The sequence below is a fragment of the Caretta caretta genome, chromosome 4 (genome assembly GCF_965140235.1).
Source record: "Caretta caretta isolate rCarCar2 chromosome 4, rCarCar1.hap1, whole genome shotgun sequence".
NCBI lineage: Eukaryota > Metazoa > Chordata > Testudines > Cheloniidae > Caretta > Caretta caretta.
Window position 1 is genome coordinate 107,586,125 of NC_134209.1, and position 12,927 is coordinate 107,599,051.

General features: G+C 40.1%; 1 protein-coding gene across 10 annotated transcripts in view; it reads left to right on the forward strand.

Moving 5' to 3' along the window:
• Positions 1 to 12,927, forward strand: part of APBB2 (amyloid beta precursor protein binding family B member 2) — a 328,999-nt gene that overhangs the window by 253,115 nt on the left and 62,957 nt on the right. For all 10 annotated transcript variants that reach the window (XM_048848487.2, XM_048848489.2, XM_048848488.2 and 7 more), the window contains one exon: positions 1,242 to 1,369. In XM_048848487.2, the coding sequence (XP_048704444.2) occupies positions 1,242 to 1,369 (128 nt within the window). The remainder of the gene's footprint in view (positions 1 to 1,241; positions 1,370 to 12,927) is intronic.

Sequence of the window (12,927 nt, forward strand, 5' to 3'; positions counted from 1 at the left end):
TTCCAAGCTGAAAGAAATGCATGACAGTCAGGGGCACAGAATTAGACACACCATTAAAACTTGAGCAGTGGCAATCTGGAAAAGGGCTGCCATATCATTGACATGTACAAAAATAAGAGAGTAATTTCTAAATCCTCTGTCAGTGTGTGATCAGATTGTTTCCACTCTGAAAGGCGTATGGGGATATACATTAATGGATGGTGTCTCAACAATGGGGAAACAAATAAATTCTTCTTACTAAGTGGGGACCCTACACAGTCCATCCCTTTTAGATCAATATTTTGTCTTACAGTAACTCCAGTATCATTTCCATGGGGTCCTGCAATTCTCCTTGGATTACTGTTTGAGAAGATATACCAAATCAGACGAGAGAAACTGATTTCTGAGCCTCCTTTGGCTGCAATGTGTACTTCTTTCTGGGAAGCTTAAAAGACAGAACAACGTCGTGTTAGCACAGAGGTAGCTAGGTTAGAGAGAATACTAATAATAGAAATAATTATCATTCCTAAATTGTCATAAAAGGGAAGAGTATCATAAAAATTGGTTCCTTTTCTTACAATATTCAACCAAGAAAAAGGCAAATACAGGCCGAAAGGACGAAATCCTGGCTACATTGAAGTCAATGGCAAAACTCCCACTCACTTCAGTGAGAGTAGGGTTCAGCCTAAATGCTTTCTTCTTCCAATAGCAGATCCTAAAACCTTTGGTACGCAGAATGCCATCCTCTTCAATAGCCCTTTTAACTGTGAAGTGGAAGCTGAGAAAAAGAAATCACAGCCCATCATATCATTTGATGTAAACAGTATGTTTCTCCTCCTTAAAAGGTTACTGGTTTTGATGTTTGTTACTAAGGTTTTAACATTAAGAAATTTCTTATTTTGTTATGTTTAATTTTTTTTCAGGGAAACAAAGAACTTGTGTATTGAATATCTGAATGACCTTAAGATTGTTGTTAATTATATCGAGCCAATAAAACCGTTTACATTTTACAAATTGAAAAGAATTATTTTCTCCAGTTTGGTTTATAAAAAAAATCAGTAAAGTTTATCTTGGACCTTTTAAAACCAGAAGTCAGCTTGTTTTCAAATGCACTCAGAATATATTGAAACTTTGAGTCAATCAAATGACTCAGTGATATTTACCAATGCAAATAAAGAAAACCGAAAACATCTTGAGTTTTGAGCTGATTCACTTTGCATGAAGAACAGATTTTGTAATTTGTGTTTTGTTTTGAATTATAGGGAAAAGACATGTACCTTATACTGGAAAATGACATGCTAAATTTGGTTGACCCCATGGATCATACCATTCTTCATTCTCAGCCCATTGTGAGCATCAGAGTCTGGGGAGTGGGTCGTGACAATGGACGGTGAGTTTACAATCTCCTAAGACTTTGTTGCTTTGTGCTGTTGAAATCTACTAGTGTAGGGTGTATATATGCTTGCCAAGTGAAGCATCACTAATAGCCATTTTATTGTGTGATTATGTTCCAATAACTATGGGAGGATTTATATTTGTTATATTTGTTACGCAAGTTACTTAAAAAAAAAACACACTTATTTTTCATAACTCCTTATAGCACATTTTGCAAAATGATATTTGGATAAGATATTCAAAGGGCCTCAACTTGACCTGTAAAGTTGTTTATGAAACTTTTATGTTCACAAAGAATAAACATATTTCTGCTTGTAAATCAGGTAGTTAAGTACCAAATTACCTGAATTAGAGGCAGAAATACTTGTTTGCATGTCCAAAATCAAGGGATAATTTTTCAAATGTAGTCCTTAGCGTATTTATCCTGCGAGGTATACATTTCACCAGTATATAGTAAAGAAAGTATTTACATAGTTCCATTTCCACTTCCTCATACATTACAGTTGATCAAAGTAGAAAGTGAACTTGGTTTCCCCCGCTGATGTTTTTAAAGACTTTGATTCAGGAATGTGCTTAAACATGTGCTTAGTTCCCATTGAAGTCAAGTTAAGCATGTGCTCAAGTGCTTTCCTGACATGGGATAGACTTAAACATGTACTTAGTGCTTCACTGAACCAGGGACTTAGCTATCTTTTGCTTCATACTTTCCTTTTGATGTGGCATTGTTGCAGGAATATAACTATTAAAATGGCTTGTAGTCTCTCTCCCAAAAGGAATGACAGAAATTGTATCTGTAATAAGTTATAATAGGGGTATCAGAGTGGTTTTGCCTGGTAGCTTAGTGAACCCTTCAGCTGCTTTTTGGGTGGCTATTGTATTGTTGCACCTGTCAGATGTAAAGCAAGCTGTTTGACCTGTACATTTCTAATACACATCACATCAGCATGTTGGCTTTCAGGGTTGGTGAAATGTCTGTTAGTCTTTCTTGGCAAAAGAAAAGTCCTGAGTTAGAAAGATTTTCACATGAATGAATACTTTCAAAAGGTGCTAGGTTGATAACACTGAACACTGAAGCCTTCTGATTAATAAGGTGGCAGCAATGAAAGCCAAGGCTTATCTGCCTTATCAATATGCTTCAAGCTTTGCCTGAAGGGATCACTTTAAGGGAATCACTAAGTAGGTCAGTCTCCACCGTCCACGGCATCTCTTTTAGAACCCTTGCCCAGGCCACCTGTAGTACACAGGCTTTTATAATGCAGGAACTCAATGACTGAAACCCTTTGCTCATTTCACATAAAGCTGCCAAATAGCCAGTTGGATGGTTTTGACTTTTGGTCAGCTCAGACCTGGTCCATATTTGAACCAGTGACCTTGAAGTGTCCGAATATCTGTGTCCGAATATCATTCCCCTGAGCCATTCGTTCCTCTGAATGATGGGTATTTTTTGTTGCTTTTTTAGTTTCTTTGGTTCAGATTTTTGAGTGATTTACAAGGACAAATCCAATTGGAAATGCTGGGAAGCAAAGAGGTTTTAACTTGTCATGAATAAAACATTAAAGTGCTTCCTTTGCTTGAGAAAATGAACCCATTTCACATTTCCCTTCAAGTCAGATTTTCTCGAAGCTTTCTTTGGTTAGAAAATGGAGCATCTTTGGGGACATTTTGATATGGTGCAGTTGAACAGGAAAAGTACATTATAACAAATGTCTGAAGGACAGAGAAAGGCTTTTACTGTATACCCAAATGATTTATTTACAGAATTTGAGAAGACAGTTTGCTTTTCTGTTACCTCTTAGTTTTCAAATATTTCAGATTCTCTGGATGATAAAATTGTATTGTTGTGATATTTGTTCACAAATTGTTAAACTCCAATACACCAGACTAGACCCACTAGTCATAGATTTAACAGGTTACAGAAATATCCAACATTTGTGATGTATGTAATGACGTTATTACTCCTAGCAGTTATAATTAGTTATTTGGAATAATTTAAGACTGTTGTACCCATTTTGCTCACTGCAGTGTTGAGAAAGTTCACGAGCTGCTGGATGAAATTTCTTCAGGGGTGGAGAGGCATGTAAGCCACCTAATGGGTGAGAGAGAGAGAAAAAGCGAGCATGCAAGTGCAGAGCAGGTGGTCCCCATATCTGATCCAAATAGGTCAGTGCAGATGGGCTCATCAGGGATGACCTGGAGGAGAGGCTATAGATCCACTGATACAAAACCCTCCACATAGGGGCACTAACTGCAATCCCAGCCAGTTGCAGTACCATGTCCTGCCCAGGGGCTGAATTCCAGCCCTGCCCAGTTTCCTGCACAAAGCCTCATTGCTCTCATCTACCCATGATAAGAACTGTTTATTTGCCATAGATAATGCGGGCTGTGAAATACAGATCTTAGTTCATATTAAAGCAAAGTAATGTCTATGCTGCCTCCTGCAGATGGCTACCATCTTGCTGAAAAGTAACTTTGTTTGTGACATCAGCAATACAGAAGACCCATGTCAGAGATGATCAAACCAATTTTCTCTCCTTAACATCGGAAGAGAAACTTGGCTGTTTTGTATTATAATTAAGTATTTGTTGTTTGCACAATAAATTACTTTTTCTGATTGGTCGCTATTGATAACAGCAAGGAGAAAACAGAATTATTGAAGCTTTAGTATATAAACATGGAACTAAAAATAGCCCATAATATCTCATTTGCTGTCATGTACAAAAATGTCCCTTTTAGATTTACTGTGCTATGAGCTACGCTTTTTCATCACAAGTAGTTTCTCTTTCAGAGCCTTCAGTTTTTTTTCTTTTCCTTGTATGAATTTTGGTAAAGAGGCTACATGTATTTTAAATATTGTACAAAGTCTTCTTCCTTCAGGTGTTTAGACCTTGAGCTTACCTAAATTTTTCTCCAATTAAGTTTGTTTAAATTTGTATGCACCTACTGGATTAGAGAGTGTTCTAGAGCAAACAATACAGCCATTGCCTATAAATAAACTCATACAGTATGTGCTGTTAATTAGTAGGTAATTATTTCAAAACAGAGCAGCATGAGTAAAATGACAGCTATGACTAGCCAATTTGGGGGTTCTGGAGGCTCCATGCAGTGAAAGTTCTTTGAAGGACAGTATAAATAATGCAAGGTTTGCTGAGCAAGCCCCAGTAGCCAGAGAAGGGGCATTTGTGATAAGAGAGAACTTGAGCTATGGCTGGACTCCTAAATTAGAGAGGTCAAGTGCTCTATTGTGTGGGTCACAGTTAGATGCAGGACACTTGGATATAACTGGAACATACTGCACCCTGGGATATACATCTCTGTATTCAATTGGATGTCACTCCCCTGCTCTTTTGTATATAAAGGTAAGTGCAGGCGTGAGCTCATCCTGGCAAGTAGTCTGTTTGGTCCTCAACAGGGTGAAGTCAGAGCACTCCTTGCTTACAGGTAGAGGGAGAAGCTGCAATCATCAGAGAAAACAGGGCGAGAGAGATTAGGAGACACACAAATGCGTAGTCTCTTTTGTGTGTCCTGTGTGGATTAATTTTAAGGAAGTCTGTAAAATCATTACTTCTAGCATGAAATGCTCTGATATAATCTTGTTGCACATGGATGTTGATAATATATTAATACACAGTAATGACTCGCTTTCCAAATCTTGCAGTGCCATCCATTCTACACACATTCTCTGCTGTTTGTTGTGAAAGGAAGTGATAATTTAGAACAATACAGAAACTCAAACTTTTTTAATATTGAGCTATTTAAACATCATTGCTCTCTCCAGGTCCTCGTTTTTAACAGTATTTTACTTCTAGTAATTTGGTTGGATTTTGCATTGGAAAGATGAAAGGTTTTCTAATGATACCTGACCGGTGATTTTCTAAGATGTGCGGTAATGAAAGATTGATGAAATACAGAGATCTGCTGATGAAAGTTTAATCTGAGGATATGTCTGCTAGCTCACCTCAGGCAGAAGAGTCTTCTGGGAGACTCTAATAATTCTCTCCATACTCAATGCTATTAACTTGACCTCTAGAGTTTAATTTCTTTTTAATACAGTTCTGTGATAAGGAAAAGCTTCAGGATTTACTTGACCATTTTGCTGACTTAAACTGTGTGATTATTTTATATGTTGAAAAGTGATTTTCTGGCCTTCAGTTAATCATGCCATGACACTAAGACTTTTTGGTGAACTAATCTAACCTTAAAAAAGGCTATTATGCCTTTTATAAAGTGGTTAACCAAATGAGTTCCTATAAGGGTGTGAGTGTGTGTGTGTGTGTGTACACTAATACGTACTATGCTGTGACTCTGAGCTACTGTATTTGATTATATACACACATTAGAGTGCTATGACTTTGTGATAATTATGAGAGCAAAAAGAAAGTATTGTGTATATGTTCTTCCTCTTGTCGTATTTTCTGTTTCATACACATAAAAGAAACACATGATTTTCAGGGTGAAACCCATTTTTCTTAGTCGTCCATTAAATTTCCCTTTGTCCTGGCAGTATGATTGAGAAACACAGCAGGAAATATTAAAAAATAAGGAAAATCTTAAATGTCACTTCGATTTTGTTTGGTTTCAAGGCAGTAAAGAACAGCTCATTGTTGGGGGGTGGGATTGTGATATATGAGGTCAACCCACAAATCATAGTTGTTTGTTTAACTTCACTTCATGTACTGTACATATTGCAGTCAGTGGTTAAAAACAGTGAACCTTGACTGGTACTTTTCCTTACTTTAAAAAGTGCCCTGTTTCGGAGCTTCGATATCACAACTGTGAAAGTGTAAGCCTCCTAGAACTATGAAATATGACTTTTTTTCACTTGTGAGTGGCATGATTTTATGTTACCAGTACGTATTCACGATCAGGCTTTGTCACTCTTTCCACTCCTGGCAATTTCTGGTTTAGTAGAATGGTAAAGGGGCAGCACATGGAGATTAGCAGGAGAAATAATTGGGCAAGTAGGAGAGTTTCCTACCTGGATGAAGATTCACGTTCTCACACAGCTGCACTTCATCGTCTGTGCTTTATGAACATAAATTTCTATCTGGTACAAAAGGCAGCAGCCCAGCCACTTAGTAACAGAGGTCGCCATTACCGACCATAACACATTTCCCCCGATTCTCTCCTCTCTTTGTTGCTCCCCATTCACTGGGGAGTCAGGTTCAAAGGCTCTCTCCTGGTATTTAAGGATTTATGGGATTAGCCCTAGCAACCTTGAGAGATCATAACTCCCTCTGTGACCATGGCTTCATACAACAGCTATGTTTCACCTGAAGAACGCCACTGTCAGCCAATAGGGAGAAGTTCATGCATGCTGGAGGCAGAACTTTCACAGGAACGGTTCATAGAATGGACTCCCACAAGAGATTAGATTAATCGTAGGGTTTACTGCACTCAAACTAGATGTAAAACTAATTTCTTCAATTGAGCTTTCAGCCAATGAGTTCATCATTCACACACAAGACAAACAGAAAAGCCTGTAAATTAACTGAGTTATTGTTGTGACAAGCTAGGAATGAAGAGAGAGTGATGATTGTTGGTGTTTTGTTTTTAAATGCTTGGGAGTCATTCAGATTCTACAGTGATAGGAGCTGCAATACTGTGTAAGTAAATAGAAGGTAATAGAATTATGCTCCCTCACATGCCCTACTGATGTTTTGCCAATTGGTGTGTCTCAATAGTGAAATATCCTACATTTTCCACAACGATTGTTCTCTTTTTAACGTTGGTTGCTTTCTTCATCTGGGTATGTCTACGCTTGCAGAGTTTTTGCGCTGTAAGTTTCACCGGTGACAGGGAACCGGTGAAAGTAAAGCGCTGGTTTGTGTACTCACTCAATTCCTTAGGCGTCAGAGAGCGTTTACACTACCAGCACTTCCATCGGGATGAGAGCAGCGCTGTAGGCCAGCTGTCCCACAGTGCAGCTCTCTCGCTAGGTCTTGTGGGAGGTGGGGGGGGGTGAGCGGAAGGCATTCTGGGTCCATGCTCAGTGCCCCGTGCTGCACTGCTTCATGTCCCAGCAGCCCCATTACTTCCTTATTTCCTTTGTGGTATTTTTTTTCAAAACCCCCTGCTGTCTGGCTGCTTTCCCTGCCACATCTACAAGCAAAGGGACAGGGTGTTTCAAACTTCCCGGGGCTTACAGTGGGAGGGGCGGTCAGAGCAGCGGAGATGCTGGCCAGAGTGGTCCCTTTTGGAACTGTGGGATATCCTTTGGTGGCCAAAAGGTGTTTACACTGGTAGAACATGACTTTACTTTCACAACAGTGCAAAAAGAACAGCAGTAAGAGCTGTATGCCTCTCGTGAAGGTGGTTTTCTTTTTGCGGTGAAACTTCTGAGTTTCACTGCAAAAAGTCATTAACAAGTGTAGATGCTCCCACGGTTTTAGTGCAAAAAAGGGATATTTTGCACTTTAAATGGCAAGTGTAGATATAGCATCTGAGTTGTTGTTTCTTGTTGCACATAGCTGGTAATGAGAGACTAGGAAGTATAAAGGAAAGGAAAGGAGCTAGACAGAGAAAAAACATGAGAACGAGGTACATGGAAACAGAGATGATGAGATCTAGCCTGCTTAGAAACATGCTGTTGGGAAAAGAGACAGGCAGGCAGTAATAGAGGGAGACACTCTGAATCAAAATAACTTGCTAAGATTAGAACAGTAGGTAGTAATACTGATGAAATGTAAGTGGCCAAAACATAGCCTTAGAGCAGTGGTTCTCAACCTGCGGCCCAGAGCAGTGGTTCTCAACCTCAGCACAGAGCTGTGGTCCATGTGACGTCCTCAGGGCCATACAAGTAGTATTTGGATGCGGCCGACAAATTGAGAACCACTGCCCGAGAGAAACAGGTGGGGAAGAAATTACTAGGGTTGGGGGAAAGGTAGGAAAACTGGAAAAACATTTAGAACAATAAAAAAATAGATGAGATGGAATAAACCACAGTGGCCCAAATTTTCAAAACCTGGGAGCCTTAAAAATAGAACCCTATATCCCTATTTAGGCAACTAAATAACAATGCCTGATTTCTGAAGTGTTGAGTACCTGCAGTGCCCATTAACCTCAATGGGATTTGTGGGTGTTCACTACCTTTGAAAAGCAAATGCCTCAATACAGATTTAGGAGCCTGACTTTAGGCACTCAAGTTTGAAAATTTTGGCCCGAATGACAGCACTATAGTTTATTAAATATTAGGGCTGTCAATTAATCTAAGTTAACTCACATGATTAACTCAAAAAATTTAATCATGATTTAAAAAATTCATTGTGATTAATCGCACTCATAACAATAGAATACCAATTGAAATTTATTAAATATTTCTGGATGTTTTTCTACATTTTCAATATTGATTTCAATTACAAAACAGAATACAAAGTGTACAGTGCTCACTTCATATTATTATTTTTTATTACAAATATATGCACTATAAAAATGATAAAGAAAAGAAATAGTATTTTTCAGTTCACCTCATACAAGTGCTGAAATGCAGTCTTTTTATCGTGAAAGTGTAACTTACAAATGCAGATTTTTTTTGGTTACATAACTGCACTCAAAACCAAAACAGTGTAAAACTTTAGAGCCTACAGGACCACTCAGTCCTACTTCTTATTCTGCCAGTCACTAAGACAAACAAGTTTGTTTACGTTGACGGGAGATACTGCTGCCTGCTTCTTAGTTACAATGTCACCTGAAAATGAGAACAGGTGTTCACATGGCACTTTTGTAGCCAGTGTTGCAAGGTATTTACATGCCAGATATGTTAATATGCCCCTTCATGCTTTGACCACCATTCCAGAGGACATGCTTCCATGGTGATGTTGCTCATTAAAAAAATAACGTGTCAATTAAATTTGTGACTGTACTCCTTGGGGGGAGAATTGTATGTCTCCTGCTCTGTTTTACCCGCATTCTGCATATATTTCATGTTATAGCAGTCTCGGATGATGTTCCGATGTTCGTTTTAAGAACACTTTCACAGCAGATTTGACAAACCTCAAAGAAGATACCGATGTGAGATTTCTAAAAATAGCTACAGCACACGACCCAAGGTTTAAGAATCTGAAGTGCCTTCCAAAATCTGAGAGGGACGAGGTGTGGAGCATGCTTTTGGAAGTCTTAAAAGAGCAACACTCTGATGCAGAAACTACGGAACCCAAACCAGCAAAAAAGAAAATCAACCTTCTGCTGGTAGCATCTGACTCAGATGATGAAGATGAAAATGAACATGTGTCAGTCTGCACTGATTGGATCGTTATCAAGCGGAACCCATCATCAGCATGGAAGCATGTGCTCTGGAATGGTGGTTGAAGCATGAAAGAACATACGATTCTTTAGCGCATCTGGCACGTAAATATCTTGCCACGCCAGCTACAACAGTGCCATGCAAATGCCTGTTCTCACTTTCAGGTGATATTGTAAACAAGAAGCAGGCATCATTATCTCCTGCAAATTGTAACCAACCTTGTTTGTCTGAGTGATTGGCTGACCAAGAAGTAGGACTGAGTGGACTTGTAAAAATAAATAGTATTTGCGCGATTAATAGCGCGATTAATCACAATTATTTTTTTAATCGTTTGACAGCCCTATTAAATATTTTATTTTTAGATTTGAGTGCACTGTCAAGCTAAAGAGGGTTAAGATACTCTTGAAAGGTACCTGGGGAGAAGAAACTACACTGGAAGAAGAAAAAAGTCTCAGGGGAGCTTCCACACTGATATGGCTGGAAGCTGCAGGAGTTCAGTAGATGGAGTAACCATATTCCCAGATAGAGACTGCCTGATGGACACTACTTGGTTTGAACCACCATGGAGAGCCTCCCATTCTCTTCACTGCCCAACTCAACATGAGATATTTTGCAATGGGTGTGTGGCCTTAACTCAAGAAAAGAGACACCGATCAGCCTACATGAGCATTGTGGAGTTTGGGTCTCCCACTACTATTGCTATGCTTCGTTCCCCCTTGCTAGAAAATACTCCAGGTACAAACAATAGAGTGTAAATCTTTGGAGACTGAGATGGTTTACAATGCCATTTTACAGTGCTTTATATATTTTTCAGGTAAGAATATCTTGGTGCCTCTCAAGTTTATCAGCATCCCTTTAAAATACTGGTTGAAACGCTATAAAACTTTATCTATATCTCTGGTGTCCTGGTGTTATGATCTCTCAGGTTGCTAGGGCTAATCCCATAAAGGGCTTTAAATACCAGGAGAGATGGAAGCTAATCAAGCGATATTAGATTATGAATTATAAACTTAGTATTTTGAATTAAATTACTTAGCCAAGAAGGGTTGAAAATGAAGTAGATTTGAGCAGGGTTTGTGTACCTGGCTCTTTTGAAAAGATAATACCATAATTATAGCTTGAATCTTCCAAACTTGAGACACCATTAATCAGTATTACTCAATCCCCTAGGCCCTTGTAACCTCGGAATAAAGACAAAACAGGCATCATGTTAATAGGGCATAGGGTAGAGATTGTTTTGAAGGAAGGGGACCTTCCTGGCTTTTCTGAGCCACATTCTCAATGGGAGTGCAACTGGTTTGGTTAAGGCATCTTCTCTCTTCTCCTTTTCCTCAACCCAGCTGCATATCTGGGTACTTCCATAGCACTTCCCCACTCTTGTTAATAACGTCATTTCTGAGGAATTGTCTACATGAGAAAGCTGCATTGGTGTAACCTGAATCAGTTTTTAAACCAATTTAATTAAACTGTTGCAAAAGGGTGTGTGTATGTTCTTATTCTGGTTTGAGTAGCTTATTTTAGTTTAGTTAAACTGGTTCCTTAATGACGTAAGCTAACCAAAATAAGCCATCCTTATACCAGAATGGAAGTGTCCACACAGCCTTTTGCACTGGCTTAACTATATTGGTTTAAATTCACATCTTAAGTTTTAGTGGTGCAACTTTGTGGTGTAGACAATCCTTCAGTCCTTTCTGCTTGATGCCACCACCAAAAGAAAATGTGAGTATGTTAGATGTATTAAAATGTATACTTACCCACCACTACATCTTTACATGTGAGCCTGGTGTGTTGCTCTATCTCAGTCTCTGTGGATCAGGGATTTCCCTTCTGACTGATGTCCCAGGATGAAGTGCATGTCTAGGGAAAATCCTAGCCTATGGAACCATAGATGTATGTAACAAGGACTTGGCTTACACACACAAACAACATCCTTACAAGTACTGTAGCTGCAGAATAAGGTAACGTTGTTTTTAGCAATGTTAAGGAGGATCTAATGTTGGGAGAGAAGTGGGATGAGAGTGGGGAAGGAGAAAAAGAATGAGTTTTGGAAAGAAAAATGGAACAGAGCACTTCAAAAGGAGGGATAGGTAGACAGTGGAGAATCTAGATGGGTCACAAGGTATTAGAGTGGGTGAAGAAATGGGGAGGTGGTTGTAGGGTTGTCACTACACTGAAGTTTAAAAAAAAACTATGCAGTATAACAAGATGGTTAAGTTCTGTACCAATGATACAGTGGCTGTCCTTAAAAACTTAACAATCACTTCAAATAGAGCTATTCTCAGTGTTCTCTAGGTATTCCCTATAGTAAGTAGTAGGAAGTACTGCAAATACGGAGGTAACATATCTACTTTTCACTTCTACTTCAAGTGCTTGCTCATGTCGATTCCATTCTAGGTGTGCGCACTCCCACGTGTGCGGCTGTCAGAGATTTTTGCCTTTGCGGTATCTGTAGGGTTGGCAGTGGCGCCCTTTTGAGTGCCGCACTCATGCATCGGTATATTAGGTGCTGCCAGCCCTCTCAGTTCCTTCTTACTACCCATGGCGTGGTGGTTAGTCAGAGCACCTTTCCCTTGCCTTGCAAGGGTTAGCAGTTCTTCTACTTCAGTCTTCGGGCGTTAAGGCCTTGTAAATAGTTTGTTTACCATAGTTAGTAAGTAGTTGTTAAGTAGTGTAGTTAGAGATAGAGTCCCAGCAGGGACTTTGCCCCAGGTGGGGCAAGCCCTTATCTCTGGGTTTTAAGCCTTGCTCTGACTGCAACAGGCCTATGCCTGTTAATGACCCCCATAGCAGCCTCCTCAAGTGCGTGGGGGAATCACATGGCAAGGACAAGTGTCGCATCTTCCAGGCTCTGCTAGCACCCAGAGAACAGAGGGCTCTACCAGCACCGCTGGCACCACGTGTGTCGCAGGTCACGGCAAAGGCTCCCAGCGAGGGCAAGCCAGCCGTAAAGACCCCCCAGGGGACGGACAAATGACTCCCATCTCTGGAGATGAGACAGCACTCTCCGTCTCCAGGCCCCAGGTCACTGTCTTCTGTGGGACACCGTGTATCGCTGGCATCACACTCACAGTCTCTGCCCTCTTGACATGGGTCGCCTACAGGAAGGCACCTGTCACCGTATCGCCAGCACCGAACATCATCCCACCGTCTGTCTTCTCAGCACAGATCCCCATCTCCCAGATGGTGGGAGCGGTCTCCATCGGGGTACCAATCCCTCAGCCCCATCACCAGTCCTCCTACTCGAGGCATTGGTCTCCCGCATCTCCAGTTAGCCACCAGACGCAAGCTTCGACAGCCCCTCTGTGGTCACAAGA